At 39.2% G+C, this 26,968-nt stretch overlaps 1 protein-coding gene across 2 annotated transcripts in view; it reads right to left on the reverse strand.

Annotated features, from left to right (window-relative positions):
* The window catches only part of LOC108677095, a 39,093-nt gene that overhangs the window by 7,275 nt on the left and 4,850 nt on the right, over positions 1-26,968 (reverse strand). The window contains exons 1-2 of one of the 2 annotated variants that reach the window (XM_018165244.2): positions 13,917-13,960; positions 10,867-11,876 (exon numbers count right to left, since the gene is read on the reverse strand). In XM_018165244.2, coding sequence (XP_018020733.2) covers positions 10,867-11,851 — 985 coding nt within the window. In that variant the 5' untranslated portion in view covers positions 11,852-11,876; positions 13,917-13,960. Of the gene's footprint in view, positions 1-10,866; positions 11,877-13,916; positions 13,961-26,968 lie in introns of those variants that run through there. The other variant, XM_047880122.1, reaches the window with a different exon arrangement.

Consider the following 26,968-nt stretch of genomic DNA (forward strand, 5'->3'; position numbering starts at 1 on the left):
CTATCCCAGTTTCGTTCTGTGAATCCCTTGTAGTCTGCCACAGCTGTGCCAAGTGAGCACAGGTGTCGGCAGCACAGCGGCTGTACAGGACAGCTGTGCAGCGAAGCGGCAGCAGCAGATATAAAATTGAGGATATCTCGATAGCAGCGATGCTGCACGGAATTGCTTCATATATTACAGCTCTAAGCAGCAAATAGTCTGGTGTCAGACTACGTTCGATTTTGATTTGTACTTCGATTAAGTGTACTTTCAATATTGTTCTCCGATTGTTCAATTCATCTAATTTAGTTTCTCATTATCTTTAGTTTAAATTGCACCCAAACAGTACCCTACTGTCCACGGCCAATGAGGAATTTACTAGAAATAGACCCAGAGAAAACTATTCATAATAAAAAGATCAAATGAAAGAAAAATATACTCGTAATAATCAAACAAGAAAACAAAGCAGGGGAGAAGCTAAACAGAGATACAGGAAGAGAAATAGGGACGAAGTGGGAAAAAAAACATTTATCTCCATAGCCAAACATAGGAGAAGATTTAAGCACTTCACAATGGAGTTATTTGCTACAGCAGCCGTACGCGGCGGTATATACACCTGCAGCAGCCGTACGCGGCAGTATATACACCTGCAGCAGCCGTACGCGGCGGTATATACACCTGCAGCAGCCGTACGCGGCGGTATAGATCTGCTGGTCCAGCACTGCAGCTTTAACGCTTGTTGGCTGCTCGCCAGTCTGGCAAGTTCAAGTTTGCTGGAAAATAACGAGCGCCATTCAGGTGCATTCAGTCATACACTCGTGCATTCATTCGTGGCACGTGGTTACTCATGCGTGCAGTTTATTATTCAGCCATTCATTCATCACGTTTCTGTTCAGTTATTTCCAGCATGGACTCAAATTTAAATTATAATTAAATTAAATTAGTATAATGAAATTAATTTAATTTTGTACAATGTATATTATATGACATCCCTATACTAATATGTGATAAAATTTTTTAATTAAATGAATATAAATTTCTGGAATTCTCCCTCAGCTCTCAAGTCAAACGCGCCTTAGCCGAAATTTCGGAAAAGTGTTGCTGCAATAAGTGGAATTATTGAGAATTTGGCCGAATAGCAAAAGCATTTTTGCTCTAGTGTGGCCGTTATCCTGACCCATTAAATTAAAAGACGATATAAAACTTCCTTTTTCCGCTTGTATGCACCCTATCAACATTTGTTAATATGTTACTTGGAACGAACCACGATGGAATTCATGTAATAAATATGATGCAAGCCTTAGCCACAAAGAATTCATTCTTGTTTTTCAATTGGAAAAGACGATGGCGCAAGTTTCCTACATAATCTAATAATACTCGGTCAGCCGTCAGCATCCTTGGGATTGCGCTCAGAGGCACAGCTGCCATTCTTGTCCATTGATTTAATTTTTGAATTGCCCATGAGGTCAAAACTTCTTCATTCAAATTGAGTACTCTACTCTATTTCCAATGTCCCGGGCACCGCCAGTTATATGATAACTGCCTTGTCCAAAGATAGGCCTCAATTTCCCTCTCCTCCATAGGCCTCAATTTCCCTCTCCTCCATAGGCCTCAATTTCCCTCTCCTCCATAGGCCTCCATTTCCCTCTCCTCCATAGGCCTCAATTTCCCTCTCCTCCATAGGCTTCCATTACCCTCTCCTCGCCATAGGCATCTCACCTCCACCCCTACATGGCCTAGAAAGCAAGGCCATGACCCGGCCTCAGCACGGACTTCTTCCACCGGACTTTTCATCTCCGGAGTTTCCGGGCCTCCGCAGTGTTTCTTACTTCTGCGTCTGGCGGATATTGATTACATTCCGGTCCGTTATGACGCAGATGCTTCTTTTCTCTTTTGTTTCTGGCGGACATTGATTCCGTTCCGGTCAGTAATGATGCAATCATTATGTTTTCTTCTCTTAATTTTATACGTATATTTCATTCCGTTGTTTTACGATCCAAATGAGTATGATATACTTTTGTTCCTGTTTGTTTAACGGTTTTATTCCGTTTCGTTAAAATGTAAATACAGGATGATTCCCGGAGGCTTCCTGCTTTGTATTTCGCGCCAAGCAGCCAGAAGTTGTAGGATAAGGAGAAGGCATGAAAGGCAAGGTCATGAAATTCTGTGTCCCGCCTAGTCATTTGCCATTATGTATTGGACAAGTGAGCAGCGTGCGTTTGCTGTGGAAGCGTACTTCTTTAATTGTAAACGCGTAACTGTGTGGTGTACGGGGTGTCCGAAGCCGGCAAAATTAACCCTTATCGCTTTGAGGAAAACGAATGGTGACTGGAGCTCGGTACACGCATATGATTGACGCTTATTTTGCCAAAACTAGCGGAAATGAATTTCAGGGATGTCTGGTTTCAATAGGATGGAGCCACGGCCCACACAACGCGATGTTCAATAGATCTTCCGAGACAACATTTTGCAGAGCGCATCATTCCCTTGAGAGGTGATTTTTTTGGCCGACCTGATCTCCCGATTTGGCTTCGTGTGATTTTTTATGGGGTTTTCTTAAATACATTGTTTACAATGACTGTCCAAAGACCCTACCTCATTTGAAGAACAACATACGCCAAACCATCGCCAACATACCCGTCAATATGCTTCAGCGAGGTTAACGGAACTTCAAAAATCGAATAACTGAATTCGTTAACAGAGGGGGTCGTCATTGGTCCGAAGTCATTTTTGAAACTGAGTGATACGTCAATTCAGGTAATGTCTTTAAAAAAATAAATTGTAATGATATATTTACAAGTTATTTTTTAAAGAGCTTTCAAACCAATAAGTTTCCGTGATAATCACCTAGCTTGTATTCGTATTATTTTTTCGGATGGATATAGATTGAATTCAGCTGCCAAAACAAAGCTGGTTATGTTTCACTAAATTTATTGCGAATATTGCCTTTGTTTCTCACAGCCATCGTCATTGTTTCTTGTCCACTTTTCCGCCGCACCCGTTCCCACCATGCGTCTGTGTTCCAATGTTTTTCGCAAAAAAACATTATCCAATCAAATTGAAAACAGTGATGAGATCTTGATGACACTTGCACAATTTTCCATGCATATCTTCATTCATTGTTTTAGGGAAATGTTGAAAAGTTACTTTTTTATCAGTCAATTCATATGTGAATGTGAATTCACAGCTCGGTGAATCGAGTTTGCCGAAATTCATACAATATACCGATCCTCACATAAATATCAATATTAGAACTCGGTTAACAATTGTACAATTACCATCAACTACAAAACCAGAAAAAAATCTAATCTAATTCATTCATAAACCTATTTTCATTTTTTTTTCATTAACACGCTCAGCGTGTATAAACAATCGTATATTAGTATAAGATAGCAGAATAAGCTTGTTTAAAGACGAGTGGTTAATGACAATCGTAAACAATCGTATATGCGTATATGCAGTCAATATGAGAAGTCCCAGACTCGGTAACATAAGGTCCCATGAGAGGGTTTTTCAGTGTCCATGCACCGACGTTTGATGCCAGTGACTCCCACGAATTTTGGCGACAAGAAGGTATGATTAGATTAGTTTTGTTATTAGATCAATTGCTTGTGATTAGATCAATTTTAAAATCAAGGAAGAGGTGAAAGCCATTCAATGACGATCAGCTGGTAGGAGGCTTACATATAAGTGGGCAGTGAACATCAAACGGTGGAACGCTGAAAGTAACTCAAGGATCATCAATAGCGCTGAGACTTTGACAACGTACTTCGAGTCAACATAGTCCTCGATGATATATTGGCCCCATGTCAACAGAACTGTTTAGTTGCCATATTGAAATGAAAACGGTTTGTCTTAGGCAATTGCCATTGCTTTCAGACGTTATTTGATCGCATGTAGTCGCGGGATTGATGGGTAGGCACATGGAATATAGATAAGCTGGCAACAAAGTAGGATTTTTGAGGATCAACATCGAAAAAGTGGCATCCGAAGAGCTCAGTACAGAACTTTCGTTTCGTATCATATAATTCAGAGTTGCAAATCGTGCACTAGGGATATTTTTTGAACAGACCCACCTAATCGCACGAAACATTGAGCACGACATAAATAAAACTGCGGCTGGAAACCGAATCCTGACTAAGTACTCGACAGACAAGATACCACGAAGCCATTCCTTCATGGCCGATGAAAGATTTTTTGAGACGGAGAGAACTTCGATTTGGGAGAGAGTTTTTAGTAAATGAAATTTTCACAAAAATATCCTTCCATTTTCATTAAATTTTGCTAAGTCGTTTGCCGTTAGACTTGATAATTCTGCCGCGTGCACTGCGTGCACGAGTAACCGATATAATATTTTTTGGCACAGTTTCGAACTGAGATGAATTTATTGATACAAACAACTAATCAACGAACGTTTGCGTGGCTAAGAGATTAATTCAGCCGGAAAATTGTTCTTAGTATGCACATGTTTTAAAGCAGAGCTAACTTACGACACTATAGGAGTACGAAAGAGTTCAGAGTTACAGGAATTGATATTCTTTGGGAAAAAAAAAACCGCCCCCGAAAAACCTAAATAAAAGAGCGCGAGAAAGGAAATTCCGATTCAAGTGTCGGCATCTCAATCAATCAGTCATCAGTGATGAGTGATGAAGGCTGTGATAAAGAGTTAGTGCGTTTAGGAAAGCATCAATTGAACAAAGAAGCTTTCATCTATAAGAAGCCTGGCAGCACTTCAACACTTAACAAACATCCACGCTACGTCGGCAACACTCGGGCCGAAGGTATTGCGAATGTAGAACCTTTATCGTGCAATGCTGAGCCACCTGACTTTGCATTAATAGGTTCAGGTGCAGCGTTTACAACCTCGGTCAAGTTTTAGGCGCTAAAGCTCACACCCTAAGTTGACGTCAAGACGCTAAAGTTCACACTCTCAATTTATTAATTCTACCCTATAGGCGGACTAAGACACGATTAAGGAATACTCCGCATTCTATTATAATACGAAATAGAATCCGATTCTTAAAAATTTACCTCGAAATAAATTACTTAGTACGGTAGTAATTTAGTAGACATAACTAAGTACTTAACTAGTTAACTAAGTACTAATACTAGTTAACTAAGTAGTTAACATAACTAACTTAGTAGACATAACTAAGTAATATTACTTACTGCAGAATTGTGAATATGCTCGTTTTACCTCATTTTTATGTGGTGTGGTTTATATTACTGAGTAAAGACGACTTGTTAACGAAACAATATCCCATGTACAAATTGCGAACAAAATCTCGGGGCAACAAAACTGATCCATAATTCACGGGCATTGACAACATTGGAAACGACATTGTTGCCAAAGAGATTCTAAATTTTTCTTTAGCAAATAGAGCGATTTCGATTAGACCATATCAGCCTCGTCGCCGCTTTTGAGCTCCACAGAAATTTTACCGCTAGTTGCGGGTCCGAACACCCAACTCACTGCTGAAATCTTGCTGCACTGAACCGCTCGGCCACCTCATCGATTGCAACCAGAACTTTCACAGGTGGCTGAGCGTTTTGAACCCACAACTCGCTGCCCCAATCTTGATGCTCTTAACTATCCGATCACCACGCCAAATTTGTATAATGAAATTCCAATTTGGCGTTATTTAACCTCAGATGAAAGTTGCTTCTTCATCGAAGAATAGTAATTTTTAACTGGCCAATTCGAATTTACAATAAATTCGGTAAATTTTGCCATGTGACATCACGTCCAATTCCCTTCACTAAACGAAGCACCAATTACTTTATAAATAAATCAGGCGCGAAGAGCGCGCTTAAGTTCAATTTTGTTAACATAAATAAACTGCATTCACAGCTCCATATTAGCGCATTCTTTGGAGGGCCGCGGCGTGACTAATTTTTTGAGGCTATTGAGTAAAATCCAACACAATTAATCAAATTACCAGCTCAAGTACACGTTTCAAAAATCAAAATAAAAAGCTAAAAATATTAAATTAAATTTCACCCTCCCTTACTCATACATCTGAGGTTCCGTGAAAATTTCGCTGATTTAATACAAGCTGGGATGAAGACTAAACTTCGGTAGAGCTCAGAGTAACCAAAATATAATCCATTATCTCATTATCTTAATGAAGATCGACCTAATCTGCCCTGCCTAGGGAGGGAACGCTAGTAATAAACCATGAGATGAATTTAAATCTGCCTAGAAATAACTTTGATCTGCCCCGAATTAGCAGCGTAAAAATTCTATAATAATCAGCTTCGTTAATTGATATATTTATAAGTCCTTGAGTTTTTAAACAAGTCAGTTTAAACACGATATAAAATCTCACCTAATGGATATATTGGATGACACGGAGATATTTCAGACGCAAAATTTCTTTTTTATTTTTGTTGAAGTCTATTATTTGCCTTTTATTACTGATATACGACCCAACACAGCAATGTGCACATTTCTGTCATTTAAGTTTCAGGTAAAAAATCTCTAACTCAGTGTTGAGCGAATCTCAATTTTTTAGATTAGATTTTAACGAGCGAAGTGAGACGATTAATCAAGGTGCAGTATTTAGAGACGATGACGTAAGAGACCACCTCCATCCCGCCCTACCTCCTCCCAAAAAACTTTCCATCTCAAGATCCTATCAATAAAAGAAATATATTGATTTCTATTGCCAAATTCGGAGTCAGTGAAGACTAACTTCCAATTTAAAGACTAAAGAAATACTCCCCAGGTAATTGAAGTCTTTGAAGGCATGATGTTATTGATACAAGACTCTATTGGTTTATAAGATATTTGAATCTAAATTGGGATCATTGAAGTTTCGATGCGGCAAACTAACTTTTTAACTTGGCACGTGTTTTAGAGTTGAGACTCGATCGCAGCCAAATCCTATTCGCGGAGCAGCTTCTCCAGATCGATAGGTCAGGGAGAGCATCGAGAGCCTCTCTGCGCGTATCTGTGCACTTCTGTACACATTACTTGATTTATTTACTTGATAACTTATAACTTAACTATAACTTATTCTGTAACAAAGTTATCTTTTTACTGGCACTATATAAGAATTTAATGTTATTTAGCCTCTCGGCGCGTATATGTAAACTCCTGTCATTACTTCATAACTTATAACTTAACTAGCATAAGATAACTTATCACCATTTCAAAACATCTACGTTGCTGGCATCTACAATTTAGTAACAAAGCCGTCTTGTTACTGGCACTATATAAGAATTTAATGTTCCTTTTTTCTAATATGCTTCTAATATTGACTATTGAGTCCAATGCTTCTAATATTGACTAAAGAAAGATGTATCAAATAAAGCATGTTATTCACGAACAAAAAATTACGGGAAATAAGAAAAATGGCAAATTAACATGAAAGTATCACAAATTAATGAATTCCTAGTTTTTAGCTGAAATTAACCAACACTACATTGTACAACTTCCAAACTATTAAATACGACCTGTATGAAAACGCACATATTGAACAACTCGACAGACATCAAGCAAAAATATAAGCTAGCGATAAATGTTTCATTTTTATTTCTCTTCGCTAGCATTATTGAGGTTTTTTCTTCGTTAAAAATATAATGAAACTCGTTAACCGCGCTTTACTTCTATCTCCAAAATAATTTTTAAAAATTGTGAGCCAATTGGGAACACTAAATGAGCTAAAGAAAACTTATGTTTGTAGAATTTAAGTGAGATTAATATTTAATCTTATTTTGTCTGCATTTCTCTTTTTCGTCCTGCCACCACGCCTCTGCCTCTCTCTGCTCTCTTTAGCCGCCCACGCATTACAAAGAGAGCCGGCGTTCATAACTTTAAAGAGCATATATCACTAAACCTCTTATAGAGAGCAGCAAACTCACAAAGGTATGGTAAAGATGGTGCACGCCACCCTTAATTCACTGTATAAATCAAAGCTGCTCCACCTATGGCGTCCGCCTATAGCCATCATAAAAACATAGGTGCTCCACTCTTAATTTTTATTTGGGTAGGTCAGGGAGAGCATCGAGAGCCTCTCTGCGCGTATCTGTGCACTTCTGTACACATTACTTCATAACTTATAACTTAACTATAACTTATTCTGTAACAAAGTTATCTTGTTACTGGCACTATATTAGAATTTAATGTTATTTAGCCTCTCTGCGCGTATATGTACACTTTTGTACGCATTACTTCATAACTTATAACTTAACTATAACTTATTCTGTAACAAAGCCATCTTGTTACTGGCACTATATAAGAATTTAATGTTATTTAGCCTCTCTGCGCGTATCTGTACACTTCTGTCATTACTTCATAACTTATAACTTAACTAGCATATAAGATAACTTATGACCATTTTAAAACATCTACGTTGCTGGCATCTACAATTTAGTAACAAAGCCGTCTTGTTACTGGTACTATATAAGAATTTAATATTATTTTTGGTAGAGTCCAATGCTTCTAATGTTGATTAAACGAAGATGTAGCAAATGAAGAATATTATTCACGAACAAAAAATTTACGAGAAATAAGAAAATTTTCAAATAAACTGGAAAGGATCAGTCAATAATGAATTCTTAGTTTTTAAACTGAAATTCACCAACACTTCACAGTTCAACTTTTAAATGATCAGATTGAACAATTCAAAAGACAATAAGAATAAAAATCTATGGATATATGCTTCGTTTTTATTTTAGTTTGCTAGTATTATTGAGGTTTTTACTTCGTTACAATTATAATGTAACTCGTTAAACGCGCTGAAATTTTATCTCCAAAATAATTTTCAAAAATCATGAGAAAATTGTGAACACTAAGTGAGACGAAGAAAACTTTTGTTTGTAGAATTTAAGTGAGATTAATTTTTAATCTTATTTTTGTATTCATTCTCTCTTTTTCATCCTGCCACCACGCCTCTGCCTCTTTCTGCTCTCTTTATCCGCCCACGCATTGCAAAGAGAGCAGGCGTTCATAACTTTAAAGAGCATATATCACTAAACCTCTTAGAGAGCAGCAAACTCACAAAGCTAGAGAGGCAGCGTTCATGACTAATACTGAATAATCGCTGTATTAATCTGAATGGATCCAGCATAATTATTAATTAATGCTGCAACCTGAGGAAATACTGCATTTAATTATTTTATAGGTGGGAGATGTAGTGAGAATTTTTGCCAAAAGAATAATTTTTTTACAAGAAACAATTTTGTGAATTTGAAGCAAATGGCTGTCCTGTGTTCAGCTGCAAGTCTTCAATAAGAAAATGACCACTAGCTGGAAATAATAATAATAATAAAGCTAATAACAATGAGGTCCTTCATTTAGCATAATGGACCTAATACAATAATGACACTACTAATATAAATTGCAAAATCATTCACCTCTATAACGTCTAGTGAACTTTCGTTGCGGCCGAAACCTCGAATACCATTGGATGCATAACTATAAAATACACATAGCTAAATATCCCATCAAATTTACAGACTCACTCAGTCAATGCACTGCAATAGTTTTCAGTTATAGTTAAGCTCAACTGACCAGATAACGTCCAGGAATAAATTAAGAAACGTTATATCGCTTGAATGATAAGGAACTGAGCCTCATTAACAACAGGTAATTCAGTTCCGGTAATTACTTGACATGGAATAAAACGTAACAGCGGAAAAGATATAAACAATTCAAACCAGGATTTTTATGGTTAATCTGACGTACGTTATTAAAATTGATAACAATTGAGCCCCTAAACGTTCAATGAGTCAAATGTGTATGTTATCGTAATCCGTAATATTTATTATCGTAATCCCTGCTGAAATTTGCATTGATATTGACACTTTTTTGAAGACTGGTAAATATTTTCATGAAAATATCGCATCACGCCAACATGCACCTATTATGAGTTATTTATTAGTAATATTTATATTATTAGATTAGATATTTATTAGTAATATTAGTGTTCAGTCGTGCTGCTGCATTAATAAGATCTCTGCACGATGACCGCAAAGTACGCGTAACAATTCCATGATAGAACACGCAGCCTGCACTTGGTGTGCGCTGAAGCAATCACTGATAACAAGCGCATCAGTGTGCACTGATAGCCATGCAATCTTTGACTGATAGCGCACCTATATGATAATATGATATATGCCAGCGAACATTTATAATCTGTGGAGTTTATCAGGAGACATCGTAGGAAGGAAGCACGGAGGTTAACCGAAAGCGTAAAAGGCGAAAAATGATCAAGAATGATTATTTTGGTCTAAACGGCGGTTAAGTTGAACGGATGCCGTGTGAATAGTTATAGACAAACTAAATTAAAAAAATTATATATAAAAGTTACAGGTATCAAAGTGCAATTCAAATGATCAGGTATGGAAAAAATTCTAACATATTCAAGAAGAGACGGATGTTTAAAGCTCAATCCAAACGTGAACTATATACGTATACGTGAAGGAGTTTCGAGCGAAGCGATGACGTGTCAAACAATGAAGACCTCACGTCCTAATTGCACGTCATTGAGGGCGCACGCAAGCCCGGACTGCTAACGAGGAAGTCAGTGAAACAATCCGATTCAAGAAGCACTCAAAAGTACGTAACGAAAGAATCCGGTATAAACAGAATTTTCAAAGTTGACAAGAACGAAAAAAAATTCTGATTGATATTAAAAAAAATTTAAAGGAAGAAAATAATATGCTTCCAAAAATAACTCAGCGTAAAATGATGTAACTAGAAGACGTGACGCTAAATTACAAGAATTAGGAAGAAAGTCACGGGAATTCGATCAAAAAACGATAACCGAAATGATATACCGTACTGTAGATCGGAAGATTGCGCTTAAAAGTTACTAAAAAAATTCATTTAATAACAGATCATAAAAAGAGTACCTGCAGAAACAGATGACGAGTTCTCACCCGCATCATCAGGCAACAGGTGTCGCAGGGCTCTGTTGAAACAGTCCTTGTACCCATCAGGAGGTGACAACGGCAGGGCGTCAGACACGGGAGGAGGTGGTGGTGGGAGGTCCCCAAGTTCTAAGGACCTGATGGACACAAGTTGAGGTTCCCCACCTTCCCCTTGGAAGAGGATCACATAATCAGGCTCCCTGAACTGGTTCCTGGCCTCGTTGAAGCTCACGCGGTGGTGATGCCCCTTGCTGCGGTGGCTGCCTTGTGGCTTCAGCGCAGAGCGCAGAGGCGGCGCCATGGATCCTGAGGAACTAGAGGAAGACCGAGTCGTTCCTTGGGGTAGGGATGAAGATGATGAGGAATACTCCTCATTTCTAGAGCCTAAAGAGGAATGACGGGGGCATTCGTCGTTAAATTCTTCAATTCTCGACACGGCGGAGGACGAATGCCAGGGACACTCGTCGCTTCTGGATAAAGATGAAGATGAAGAAGAGGAAATGTATTCCTCGGTCCTAGACAACGAGGAAGAGCCGGAGGACGAAGAATGTCTGGGACATTCCGAAGTGATGAGAACTCCAGCCGTCTTCATCATACTGGTCATCACGTCACTACATTGCACACGACCGGCATCGTCATCGGGGGGGTTCACGTCACACGAGTCATGGTCGTGGGGCCTTCCTTCTGTCGCACGGCCCCGACCAACACTACCGACCAGCTGCTGCTGAGGTCCTTGCTGCTGCTGCTGCTGCTGGTGCTGCTGCTGTTGTCCTACGATCAATACCTCCTCCTGCCCATCTTTCTCTTCCTCAACCTCCTCCCCGTAAGCCTCGTCCTCCTCATCGTCCTCGAGCAGTTCTTCCTTCTTCCCCACGCGAAGTCGCTGGAAATTTTCCTGGGTACAATCGTCCCCTCCTGAGGGGGAGCAGCTGACGGGGCCTCGGCAGCCCTGAGGTGCCTCTCCTGCGGGCCTCACGCTGCTGGCGGCGGTCATGGGCCTCACTGATGGCCTCAGATATCTGATGGCAAAAGAAGTTCCGAACATAAATTACGAATGATGAAAATCTTGAAGCACACAAACCTTGACAGCCAAAGCAGCGGAGTATTTACGAAATAAGTAACAGATGTTCAAACAAAATGGTTTAGTTATCGACATTCTCGAGCCTTTCATTTAAAATCAAAATTATTCCCGAATCAAAAATATATTAACAGAATTTAAAACTTCGGAAAGTCACTATTTAAATTAAACAAAATTAAGTTATGTCGTCCATTCGAGAGCAAAACAGATGGCGTTCAAAATTGTGCTGCAGTCCAAAGATATATTCCAACTATTAAAATAATGAAGCTAAACAGTAAAAGATGAACGAATCGGTAAGTTTAGATCGACAAGTATTCAAGCAAAACGTCTGGAAATCAAACTTAAAAAACTGATTCATGATCATCAATAACAAACGATCCGGGCGATGAGGACCCAGGACGTTATCTGCACTGCTGACAAGTGGCAGGATTTGTGAGCGTTTTTTCGCTGGCTATCACTGCAATCATTTGAGGAACTCGCGGAAACCGTCGTAATTTTACTCAACATCATCCAAACTTTAAATTATTCGTTCCCAAAACACCTTAAAATAATCAGTTTCGTTGTAACCAATGTTTTTATCTCTAAATTAAAAAAAAAGAAATTAGATACCAGCGTCCGAAATATTTTTCAATCCTTGTGCATAATGACCATTTAAGCAGTACCTTCATCAATTAGTTTATTCTATAAATATGTAAGTAACAAGCTTAGTTATTTAAATATACATGACATCAGTTCTTTTCAGTCAACAAATCGTCGAAATATCGAATACGAATAATAAAGACACAAGTGCGTGCGTTCAAAACAACAATATTTTACTAATTTGTAGCGTTGCTGTGTCATCAGGCTAGACTGGCCATGGATTAAGTGCGCCGTGGCTTCGCTAATTAGCCGTTAAAGCATCACAAGAGTAGCTCGTTAGAGTCGAGTGTGGTGCCATCACTTGTTCTGTGAGCCTGCATCACAAGAGCGGCTCTTTAGTGTGGTGCCGACATCACAGAAGCACTTGTCCTCTGAGCCTGCATCACAAAAGCGGCTCTTTAGTGTGGTGCCGCCATCACAGAAGCACTCGTCCTGTGAGCCTGCATCATAAGAGCGGCTCTTTAGTGTGGTGTCGACATCACAGAAGCACTTGTCCTGTGAGCCTGCATCACAAGAGCGGCTCTTTAGTGTGGTGCCGACATCACAGAAGCACTCGTCCTGTGAGCCTATGGTCTACGCCGCAGCACTTCACTACGAGAAACACTTCAGATGCCGTACTGTCAAAACTCGCTTAAGCCTTTGGTGACTGACGGGACTTCTCGGTTCCAAACTACTAGGTATGAATAGCATTGACGACGGTAAATGTATCCGAGACGAAAGTGTTAAGTAGAGCTAATGCGACCTAAGTACACGTAGCGGCCGAACACTCGTTTGGCTGATGGAACGAGTCGCGACCTCTCGTTTGACTCCAGCGAGAGAATGACGGAGTTACGAACTCGTATATATTTGGAAGCACAAGCCTTAATTAGTGCCTCGAGACATGAAGGTAACACGAATTGTGTGCTACAAAATTAAAAGAAACTTCTATCGGTAACTATTTTCAGCTTTGGTGCAGGCATGCGCGCAGGCAAAGTCCAATACTGTAATTGTTATACCGGGCATTCGCTATGACTAGCTGCATTGAGAGCTCGAGTTTTCGGAGGTATGAAAATTCACTTCGACTGCATTCAAGATACGCGTTTACGAAAGCAAGGGGAATTCAAAATGACAAATCTTGAAAAAATATAACTCAGTACTCACTGCAGTGAGTGACAGAGAGCGCATTTTTCTCGTCGACGAAAACGTGGTCACGGACGGACAGACAGAGACAGACAGACAGACAGACGGACATGGCGAGCACAATAGTGCATTTTTTCCATAAAGGAGAAAATGCGCTAAAAATAGTTGAGCTTCAACGAGCCATTGACGCCAATATAAAGTGTAGTCTATGCAAAACAGTCACCTGGACGATGTCTGGTGCCTGTCCCTCGTTGTTAGTTCTGGATTGTTGTTTCTCGTCGCCATGATGAGAACGTCAACACATTCATGGCAGACGAGTTATTAGTGGAGGTATGTGTCATACATAATGTAAGTTAGAATAAATAAAAAGCAGGAATTCAGAAAATCTATGAGAATTGATGGTGTACGTTTCAGTATTCGTTTATTCTTCGTAATAATGTTATTCCAAGTCTGAAATAAAATTGAACATACGAGTGTCTCATGAATAGGTAATTTTTAAATTAAAATGTCCATTAGCCGATTGCGCATGCGAACAAAACCTTAACTATAAGAGCATTAGAACAAGCATGTTTGGTCATGATAAATTCAAATAAAAATAGAGAAGTAAATTTTAATTTGCAAGCAAGAATATGCGTAATTTTCATCACGGAAAGAAAAATTAGATCTCTTTTTTTTTTAACGTAGACAAACAGTTGCAGTTACTCACAACACGGCAGCAAACAAACGCGAGTCTTAAAAAGTTCTGAAGGGAGAGATTTCAAGTTCGTCTAATATCAGGTTCACGATTCATAATCTAGACATTAATGCGAATAGTTCAAACATTCGTGTGAGGCATTTTTCGCGTCCAAATATGTTTAACATGTCATCAATTTTGCCGAACCTTGCTTCATCTTGTATTTGCATTGTATTTGCATTCACGAAAAATTTCAAGATCATTTCCCTACAACGATAACGTGGAACAGGAATATATATATACGACTTAACGCATCGTAACACAACGCAATCAAACCAAATATTCCACCGTCCTAATGGATACGAATGCGAGCGACAAAGATACCAGAAAGAAGTTCGGAAAAGCCTCCGTTAGTACGTAAAGATCCTTTACTTAGAAGGATCAAGTTAGATCTAGAGTCGGGAACGGCCAAAAAATCTGGTTTCTGAGTTTTGCTTTAGCATTTTTCCAGCATAGATAAATCTCTTGTCATCTATTATAAAGAGAGGATCAAAAATAGATACTTGGAAGCTTTCGTATACTCTTATTAGAAATCGAGCACAAATACAAATCTATTCCATCGGTGACACAAACATATGTTAACGCAACAAAGATAAATACAGTTCACAAAATTCAGAACATGCAATTTAAAAATGCAGATGACAGATGGACACAATAGTAGGTAGGTATATCTTTTGCATTCTTCGGATCGCCTTCGTATGGTGTACACAGTAGAGTGTGACTGACGTAGCATGAGAGTCATTTGTCTCACTGACGAAGCATGTGATAATGTCATTACAGTTCATACTTCATTCGTAGCACGTAATACGAAAAAAATCGATCTTTCTAAAGCTGCAACTCATGGACGTGCAGAGAACTAAACAGGTATCGATATTCTAGAGCAACCTTGGCATCGAGTAAAATACTACAGACCTTACCAGAGCTTCAACTCTGCACCGAACAAAGGAACACAATACTGATGATAGATCTCCACGATCTACCGAGAGCTTCCCGGCTCTACACCGCGAAAACAAACACCATAGATCTTCACTACTTAATCATAACTTCAATTCAACACGATCTGCATTGATCTGCACCGACCACAAGAACACTCGAGAGCTCGACGATCTTCCCAGAGTTTTAACTCTGCCCTAAGCACAGGAAAATAATAAAATTTCACTAACATCGCAGAGCTAAAGCTCTGCACCGAGCTGAGTACTTTAAACACCGCACAGAGCTGAGGTCGTGCAACACTGCACATAGCGAGGCTTGCCTGCAATACGTAACATGCCAATGCTCTAGAGATGTGATAAGATACCGATAACAAGGTAAATGAACCACTGAGCTGTGCCATTTAATATCTATTGTTGCCTTAGCCTACTACCGTGATATACATTACATCATTGTGCTGTACTGCACTACGCTATACTATAATAATATTATTATAATAGAATTATTATAATATAATTAGAATTATATTAAAAATAAATATTATTACAGAATTATAATATAATTATTACAGAATTATGAATAATAGATAAATAGAATTATTACAATAATTCTATTTAAATAGAATCATTACAGAATTGTGCAATGAGCAGCACTGCACTGTACTGTGCTATGTTGTACAGTGCAGTGAGCAGCACTAAGCTTCGGGCAGTATCTACCATATTGAATGCAAATTTAATGAAAAATTTCTTTCCGTTGTTTCCACGTAAGATTCGAGAAGTACCTCGAGGATGTACTTGTTCTAGAGAAGTCCATTCATCATTTAAACATCCATGATGAAGAATTTTCTCCCAAACGTCTTCTTGGCTCAAGATTCTATTTACAAGAATATTCGGAATTTCTCGGAGCAGCGAAGCGAAGACATTTCACTCCTCTATTTACCAGTCTCAGCTAAAATAGAACGTTGAAGACTCAAAGGAAGCGAGGGCAGGGTTGGAAAAGAGAGATTACATCAAAAATTAATTAGCACCGTCAATTAAATTTACAAGCATAAACGGGTATACAAATAATATAAATAATAGGTACAAAAAATTATGTGCTAAAGGTAATGGAGTATCTATCATAAAGATGATAGATACTTGTAAGGTAAAGATTAGATACATCATTAATGCATTAATTTTCATAAAGCAAATTGTTATTTATTGGTTCAAAAAAATAGTGACTTGAAGAATGGATAGTAACATTGTTAAACAATCACCTAGCCACAAACTTTTTTTGACACAAATAAATGTGAAAAATATGACATTTACATGCAATAAATATTCTTCATACAATAAAATACATTAATTTACAATAACAGTCAAGTAATTAACTGTAAATCTGACAATGACGTAAGTAAGTGTATTGAGGGGCGACTGAAATAGCTTCACTGCGCACTCGACCACGACCCTGGAAGCAGGTGACGCTGAAGGCCTTGTAATGGAAATGAAAAAATTGAATCAAAATTATATTATTCGGTTTCTTGCATCACAATCGCGAGTAAGATCGAACTTTAGCTTAGAAGGCATGAAAAGAACTGCAAGTTTATGTTCGTAGTGGAGTCACTGTCAGGTGTGATCGTTCAGGCACACCTTACGCTTATCTCTGCAGTCATGGAAATGATTCTTAAAAAAGTGATCTCCAAGCTCTCTCCTTGTCACCTGTCCCTCTTTGTCGCCTGTCCTTCTGTGTCACCTGTCACTCCTTGTTGCCTGTCCCTCCTTGTCACTTGTCCCTCCTTGTCACTTGTCCCTAAGGGCGGATGAACGATAATCAGAGGCGGCGATCCATCGTGGCCTGGGACTGCTATGTCCCAAACAAATACTAAGGATACTAAGGATACTAAGGTGTGATCGTTCAGGCACACCTTACGCTCATCTCTGCAGTTATGGAGATGATTCTTTAAAAAATATTTTCCAAACTCCCTGCTTGTCACCATTCCTTTCTTGTCACCTGTCCCTCCTTGTTACCTGTCCCTTCTTGTCACTTGTCCCTCCTTATTACCTGTCCTTCCTTGTCACCTGTCCCTCCTTGTCACCTGTCCCTCCTTCGAGGGACAGGTGACAAGGAGGGACAGGTGACAAGGAGGGACAGGTTAGGTGACAAGGAGGGTTATATCTTTATCGATTGGTTATCTATTGGTAAAGGTTATATCTATCGATTGGTCATTCATTTTTGGTAGCATTGTTTTAATCCTCAGCTATAACTATTAATCCTCCCCACTGCCAAGTTATTGAATTGTCCCTTCTTGTCACTTGCCCCTCTTTGTCACCTGTTCCTCTTTGTCACCTGTTCCTTTTTGTCACTTGCCCCTCTTTGTCACCTGTTCCTTTTTGTCACCTCGACGAAGTCACTTCACTTCGTCTTGGGCTGGACTCTTGACACCTTCCACCCCTTCGAAAATTTTCAATAATTAAGACCTTCGCCTTACTGGCCATGTTAATTTTTGACCTCCGGTGCAAAATAGCTCGATAACTGGAGCGTTAGCTAACCATCCTACTACTACTACTACTACTTGTATGCTTATCAAGGGTTGACATTACATCCTTACTGCTGCTTGTACAGGTACCGTGACAGACACATCACTTATTACTATAAGAAGAAACATAATTTTGAACTGTATAGCGTATATCTGTGTTCAAGGACGTGACGTTTGTTATGATTGGTATTTATTCACACAAATTTCTGATATCCATCAACGGATATTCTGAGTATTACTACCGAGTACCAGCAATATATAGATATCAGTCGTGACTAAGAATCAATGCAATTACGTTTGCTCTTCAATTTACCTTGGTTCTGTCTTCCTCACCACGTTCCGTATAAGCGAAACGCAACGTGACCATTTAGTCTCAACCCATCACAAAATATTCAAGTATATTACTGTACATGTACAATGTGATGTCGCTAATCACTATTTAAACAGGCATACTGTACCTTTATACGTACCTCCTAATTGTGATAAACTAAAATGCTGGAATTCAGTATTCCATCTCAATTAATTAATTTTATATGGACATTCTTAGAGAGTATGACTTAAAAATGAAGTTTAATTATGTGCATAAACATCTTGACAACGTTGCCAGTTAAGCGTTAAACTTACTTCAAGTTATTGCATGAAGTTCAGAGGCACTTGTGAGGGACAACTCAAGTAAACAAGATACAAACTTCGAGCAAAATATTTTCCAAACCTCGACGGCCATCGAGAGAACTTGATGCAAAGTTAGACTATTACTTTCACGCTAACATGAACCCGTAAAATGAAGTAAATATGCGCACATGACACTTGCATTATCCCATAATAAACGTTGTATTTTCTACGCATATTTAATTTTATGCGTTTTATCTGTAATGTTTTTACATTATTGACAGATGATAATTGGGGTTCAATGGCTCTTGGTATAAAGTTACACGTGACTTTTTACCGCAATGTTATTATTAATATACTAATTACTACCATACCGAATACGATGATATTTACTTCAATGCACGAAAATACTATGCTTCAATGATTCAATACTATATTTCAATGCTTCAAAACTATACTAATACCGTTACCATACCGAATACTATAAAATGGACTTCAATGCACGAAAAGTTTTCATTTAATGCCGAATCACATTATTTTACTATATTCAATCAAAAAATCTTAACTAGCAACGTTTAATGATGTTTACAGGACACCAGTAATTTTTCTTGTTTTCTTCAGTAATCAACAGCACGGTAAAATATACCATTGTGTTACTAAACTCAATTAACTCTAATACTTGAAGCAATATTACTCCATATACTTGAATTATCCACACTCAATTCAATGATATTATAACAAATTAACAAGTACGGTACATGTCGAGTACATCTATGCAGCACCGTGACAAGTACGTACGTCACGCACGCTTGTAGCGCGCACCACGCAAGCGCTTGTCACGCGAGCAGCGGGGGCGTATGCGTGGCGTATCACGGATACACGCACCACTTTCTCCTACGCCGACGCTTGGTGGTGCGCTTGTTGGTGCTGTTAGTGCAGGTGGTGCGCTTAATGGTGCTGTTAGTGAACCAACCAACGACGTAACCATGTAACCAACGTTACATCCGACGACGACTCGGAGACGGAGGACGACGAAGGCGGCGCATCAGCGTGACCGGGGACTACGACGTCCTAAACTCATCATAAGGTCATAAGCTGTCTCTTATACACATCTAGATGTGTATAAGAGACAGGAACTCTATACNGTGGTACGCTTGTTGGTGCTGTTAGTGCAGGTGGTGCGCTTGTTGGTGCTGTTAGTGCAGGTGGTGCGCTTGTTGGTGCTGTTTGTGCAGATGGCGTTAGTGATGGTGGCACTGACACTACTGAAGGCGCTACTTGATGCAGATACTAGATAGTGCTGGAGCCTAGTGGCAATGACGCTGGTGCTGTTATACTTCTGTGATGCTACTGTTTGGTGCTGATTGCATTGTACGCGATGATGCTGCTATTATGCTAAATAGCTACTGCTGATTGTGCTGACGCTACTCTTGGTGTTGCTAGTGCTGCTAGCGCTGATGCAACTGCATACCTATTAAATAACACTGCTTCACTAGTAATTTGTTCATCAACAAAACAAATTTGCATTTGAAGATCTACCAACAAAATTCACGGCATGGATAAGGAATTATTTTTTTTCATATTTTTTAGACTCTCTGGTTTAGACTATGGACTGCTTACAGAGAAATGCAATAAAATGCAATAAAAATGCGTCTCTGCCACCTTAGGCCGATAAAACGATCATTTGTCACAGTAACATCGAAATTGCACGCTGAATACTCTTGATCAACATCGTTGAGTTGCGGGAGCTAATACGCACAACATTCCAAGATACCTACTTAGTTTAAAGTAGATTTGAAATTACAACTTGAATGTTATCTTAATACATTTCAGATTGATATGTCCAAACTCCAGGTGTTGCAGTGGGACTTGAAGTCAGTACCATTTTGGCACCAGGGACCATTTTTACGCCCCCCGGTCAGGTGGACGCATTTGTCCCGTAGGACGATATTATAGCCGATTGCCTGCCCCCAATCTCCTCTATACAAAGCCGATTATGGACAGATAAATATTCAAAAGTTCTAATCATTTACTTAGGTAATGATCTATACCGCTCATACATTGTTGCGGAGCGAGTGTATATAGTTGAGTGCGTTAATTTTTTTTTCTATTTCGACGCAACCATGTCGTGCGCCAACTCCTGTTATTATTCACCATATTCGTACCTTTTCCTTTATACCTGTTTTTTCGCACTACAAAAATATACTTAAATTATCACCTGACAGTTAAAGAATTGTTATTCATTCATCTATCATATATACTGTCATTTCTCCACCCATCGGTACAGACTCACCAGCGACATGCAGTGTGTTTGCCTAGGTGTGGCTATATATGCACGTTTATGTCGAACTTTTCCCCACACAATTTGGGACAACCAAAGTATTCCTGCGAGTCTTTTACTGCAGTCACCGCCAAGAAACTCACAGCTAAACCTCTTAGAAAACAACAGACTGCAAACATTTACAGCTTTAAAAAATGAGGAGCACGTGCATGAACAGAATGATGCACAAAGAAATATATCGCTGTTGGTGTTCTGTTTTAAACATCACTCATGGCTTAAAACTATTCATTTTGTTTCAAAATACACATTGAATGTCAAAAAATTTACATAAGTCATCGAATCGGTAAAATTATAAGTCTAAGTTTTCCCGTAGACTTAATTGAAGGAAATCGAAAATTGGACTCCACGGTTAAAATATGCGAGACATTTCAACGGTTAAATTATGTGATACAATTCAACGGTTAAATTATGCCATGCAATGAACAGGTAAATTCAAACGTCGAAATTCTAAAGTGAAATTTGAATTCTTATCCTCGGTTTACTTTCAACCCCGAAGTAAGGGATTTTAGCTCAAGCGGAGAGCTTTCATCATAAAATATTACCATCGATCATCCGATCATTTTAATCAACATGCGTCATGCACAGCGAACATTGCTGCCGCACATAATTCTGAAATATTGAGAGATGTCGAAAAATATAGTCATAGTTGAAAATTCGGGAAAAATTGATAATGCAGACATTGTTGCGTTTTGACAGAGAGGCAGACAGATTGAAACTTTCATTGTGTGGAACACTTACAAGTAGTCTACATTCACGAGCCGTAACTACATTCATGAGACTTAAAAATTCAATTGTTGGTGTTGTACTTCTGAAGTTAGCTGGCGAGACTGTGACTACATGGTTTAGGAAGGAATTGAAACAAGATGCAAGCTGGAACTGGTGCTGTTAGTGCAGGTGGTGTGCTTGTTGGTGCTGTTAGCGCAGGTGGTGCGCTTACTGTTAGTGCAGGCGGCGTTAGTGATGGAGGCACCGACAATGCTGAAGTTGCTGCATGATGCAGATAGTGCTGGAGCCTAGTGGCATTGGCGCTGGTGTTGTTACTTCTGGAGATGATGCTACTGTTTGGTGCTAATTGCTTTGTAGGCGATGATGCTGTTGCTGCTATTAAGCTAAATACTGCTGATTGTGCTGACGCTACTCTTGGTGTTGCTCGAGCTGTCAGTGCTGGTGTAACAGCATTTTTAACATTACTGCTTCACTAGTAATTTGTGTAGCAATAAAACAAATTTGTGTTTGAAAATCCACCTACAAGAATCACGGCATGGATATGAGAGAATTGTTTTCCTAATTTTTTAAAGACTTTCTGTTTATATTATTTAATAAAAGTTTACCGCTTACAGCGCAATGCAAGAAAATGTATCCTACAATGCCGCTCTTTAAGTGGTACGTCTCTGCCAGCTTGGGCCAATAAATAACGATAGTTGCCTTAGTAACATTTATTTATTAGTAACAAAATTGCACGCCGTATACTCTCAGATCTACATCGTTATATTCCGTAAAATGTAAAATTTATTCCGAGTACCGGTTTGGAATTTTTTGTAAAGTCGAGTAACGAGTTAGTTTTATGAAAAAAATATCAAATTACTAACCACGCGATCACTCAGGCATTGCATTCAACATTCTTCTGGAATTATTTCAACCTCAACTATCTACAAATTATTTCGATAAGAGGGTGACATGAGTTAGAGATAAAACCACAAATTTGTAATCATTGCAACTAAAATTTGTATTTTTCAAACCCTTACATAATCGATTCATAAAATACGGACCAGGCAATAAGTCCAGCAGCTATCTCAATCAATCGTCAGCTATGGAAAGATCGGGTTCCAAAGGCCGGATCCCTTGTGAATCAAGTCACGAAAAGTTCAAGAATCGGCAACAGGCCATGGGCCTATTTCTTCAGTGCCGACACTTCTATTATATTCTATGAACAAGAATCGGCAACAGGCCATGGGCCTATTTCTTCAGTGCCGACACTTCTTTTCTATTCTATTCTACATGATACGACATTGGATCACCTATATCGCAACCGTCATTAGATCAACGATAATGCATCACCGATATCTCAAGAGCGATATATTCTTTTTCAACCAAATTAATTTCTCTATTAAAGTAAGTTCATGAAACTTGAACGGCAGGCATAGACCTCAATTCCAAAACAATTTCTGGCAAAATATCTTTGTAAAAAAAATTACAACCACATTATATTTTGGTGCGTCTTTGACTTATACTTCATAAAATATTAAAACCACATTTAATTTGGCGCGAATTTGACTTACTTCATGCGCGCCCACACCTTACAAGCGCACGCAAGAAACATGTTTGTACTCTCGGCGCACGACCTACGCGCCGCGCACGACCTACGCAGACGCACGCATGCATAGGCGTGAACACCGCGGCCTCAGCGCATGCATGGAAAGAGGCGTAAACTGGTAGCGGAACGGCCGCATTTTTGTCACAGCGTTCCTAGTTTCCGCGCCTGCGTACGCGATGATGATAATGACGGTGAGAATGGCTATTTGATAATGGCGGAGATGGCGATCTTAATAATGATGTAGATGGTTATATTCATTATTTTTGAAGACCAAATAATAAATAAAAAATCTTGGTAATGATGACGGTGATCATGACAGTGAGGAAGAAGGTAATTCTGATAATGATTACCCTGGCGTCCTGGATGTACGTGATGATAGTGATCTCGTTAAAGATGAAAATGATGTCCTAGAGAGTTTTTATCGAGCTAATCACGATAACAATGAAGATGTAGGTTATAATGATCGCATTTTAGTTCAGGTGCCGTCACGCCGAGAATTATTAACCGTGATGGCGCAGCAAAGATGTCGTCAATTCTGTAACTCAATTTCAGTTTAATACATTATTTTAAACGATGAAATTCTCTTTTATTATTTTCATTATTAAAAGGAATGAAGGTATTAGAAATGAAGCCAAAGTTAACAGTAAGCATTTTCCATGTGTTTATACTGTCGACTTGCTTGCATGTTGTTGTACTGTTGACTTTATTGCAATTTGTTTACATTTTCATTTTTCACTATCAATTAAAAAGTAACGAATCTTCAGAATAACCGCAGTGCAGTAAAAAACGCAAACGTAACGCGTTCGTACACTAATGTGCGATCTTGTGCCGGTTTATCTGTTCGATCAGAGGCGAGAAAAACCGCTTAACCGCATGCTTGTCATCTTCGCCACACTCCGCGGTTCCAGGTGTGGTTTGAGACCATTTATATGCAAGACGCAGTCTAGACATTTAGTATTAATGGAGCTCTCCCGACACTTGTTGGCTCATTGAGCTTCTATAAGATATTTGCTCCGCGTGTCTGTATTTAAGACTGGGAACATTAGGAGCAGACTCACGTCGTTGAGGTTAGACATAACATAAGAAGAGCTTGCCACCATTTTTCGGGCTGGAAAACGTCACTAGGGTAACTTTCTTTTTCCGAAGAAACTCAAACTTTGCCCTTAGCAATAATTTAAGCATTGAAATTAATTTTTTTGATTCGCCTAACATTATTTTTGGTCACGGACGTACTCGTCCAAATTGCGTAACATTCTAGTTATCATTTTTCATTTATTTTAGTTCGCATTTATTTGTGCATCATGACTTCTGTTTTAATCATTGGCACAACAATCGTTGATGACAATTAATACTGATAGTGAAATAGATCCTGATGTTGCTAATGATTTTGGATGAGGCTAATTGATGACCGTATTGAAAGTGATATTGAAGCTATGTTGATTGGAACTTCTTATATGTCTAGATGAAATTGATAATGCTAATTTTGATAGGTATTGAGGTCACATTTGAAGCGATGTCAGATGTTGACATAAACGGAGATTTCGTTTGGTGGTGCCATTATTGATGAAATTGTTGATCTTAAAATTAAATCTTCGCAATGTTGTACGTGTTTTTGCACAACATTTGAAAATTATAGACATCTAACGTGGAAAAACGCCGCTTAGAGCATGCAGCTTGTGAGACACAAGTTGCACCACACACAACACGTCCCATATGCATCCTATACTCCTCAATGCAGAGAACGGCTGATACGGTGAACAGTTATATTTGTGATCATGGTTGAGTCCCAGGTTGACCCATCAGAAGCCCATTTTTGCGGATGTTCGCCTGTGACGTCACTGATCTCAGTGACGTCACTGGCATTAACCAATCACCAAAATGCGATCAAACCAGTCAACCAATCCGTCATGGGAATGACGGGATTGTTTACGTTTCTCGATCTCAATGACGTAAAAAGAAAGCTGAACTGAATGACGGTACTTCTCGTGGGTCAACCTTATATAGTTCAACCGTGATCGCTGTTTTCAGGTTCAGACAATTTTTGTGAACGAATGAGAATAGATTTCAGTAATGAACGTATAATCTAACTCAGGATGATTGGCAAAGATGTTAAACATTCGACAAGAATAAATCTAAAAATATGAAATTTTATAAATTATTAAATTAACAACAATGATTGAATGTAAACGCAACCGAACCAGAGGTGCGGAATAATCGAAAGAACTGCGGTGTTTAGAACAGGTAAAATGTTTAGTTCTTCAAACATGAATATTTTTGGCAATATTCAAATTACATCCGTGATGTCTAGGTACCTTACACCGCGAACGTTTAACATCGAACTGGCTGTTAGCTATAGAGGCCTCCACGAAGTTATCGAGCTACACGAATTGAATTTTTGAGTGCATTTAGAAATAAAACAGTTAAAAATGCTCGAAATTTGTTAACAAAAGAATTATAATCTAATGTAGGGGACTGATAAACAAAATTAAAAAGATCTTGTCCCGATCGTACGCAGCCAAAGCAGTGCAGCGCTGGCGTCGCCCCCGCGGCCTGTGCATTGTTGATGTCAACACATGCAGTGAGTGCGGCGGGGTGGGGTAGTATGGTGTTGGGTGTGTGGTGTTGGGTGTGTGGTGTTGGGTGTGTGGTGTTGGGTGCGTGGTGTTGGATGTGTGGTGTTGGGTGTGTGGTGTTGGGTGCGTGGTGTTGGGTGTGTGGTGTTGTGGGTGTGGTGTTGGGTGTGTGGTGTTGGGTGTGTGGTGTTGGGTGTGTGGTGTTGGGTGTGTGGTGTTGGGTGTGTGGTGTTGGGTGTGTGGTGTTGGGTGTGTGGTGTTGGGTGAGTTGNGCAGTCTTTGCAACACTGCAGCTATCACGCAGTCTTCGCAGTAGCCGTGCAGTGATCGCAGTCTTTGCAACACTGCACCGATCACGCAGTCTTCGCAGTAGCAGAGCTGTGATCGCAGTCTTTGCAACACTGCACTCACTGCAGCGATCACGCAGTCTTTGCAGTAGCCGTGCTGTGATCGCAGTCCTTGAAAACACTGAAGCGATCGCGCAGTGTTTGCAGTAGCAGTGCAGCAATCGCAGTACATGTATAAACATTGCAGTGAAGGCGCAGTCCTTGCCATAAGGCTGAAACGATCGTACATAACATGCAGTAGTTATATAGTACCGGTAAATGTGCTTTTGAAGCTCGTGTTATTCTCCCAAGTCACGCTCCATTAATGCCGAATAATATAGAACAAAATTACTTCACTGGTTCACATATTTCTATGTTTTTCTGGCCAACATTTACTGTACATTTCCGCCATACTTTTTAAAGAATCGCTAGTAGCATCGAAATTCGAAATAACATAATAAACGTTGTTTAGAGCACATTATCAAGTACCGTAATTTCCTCCAGGGGATGGGACGAATAAATTGCTATCCGTAATGGCGTGCCCGCAGCAGATGCAAGTGACCTCTTTTATGTTCCTTTAATTTCGGAGCCCGACAATCGAGTCGCAAAACTGTAGCATCGTAGCAGTTAAAAGTTATTATGTTGGTACAACAATACGTATTATTTAAGCTGAGGCTTGTCCATCAGTCTAGTCAGTTTCATTCAGCAGCAAAATTCGCCCAAGGTACAACATTGAATTAGATAATCACGACATGCAAGTTATTGTGATAGCTGAATAGGTGTGTTTGTGAATATAGGAGAATGTGGTCGAATGTAGGAGACAAACATAAAAAAAAATTATCCGGGGGATGTTTACATGGAATGTCGCTTGAGTTATTTGCCTAATAAGAACCTCATTTTAATCATATTTGCAACTAATTTTAAACCAATTCTT

Source organism: Hyalella azteca, unplaced genomic scaffold (genome assembly GCF_000764305.2).
Source record: "Hyalella azteca isolate HAZT.00-mixed unplaced genomic scaffold, Hazt_2.0.2 contig4670, whole genome shotgun sequence".
Lineage (NCBI taxonomy): Eukaryota > Metazoa > Arthropoda > Malacostraca > Amphipoda > Hyalellidae > Hyalella > Hyalella azteca.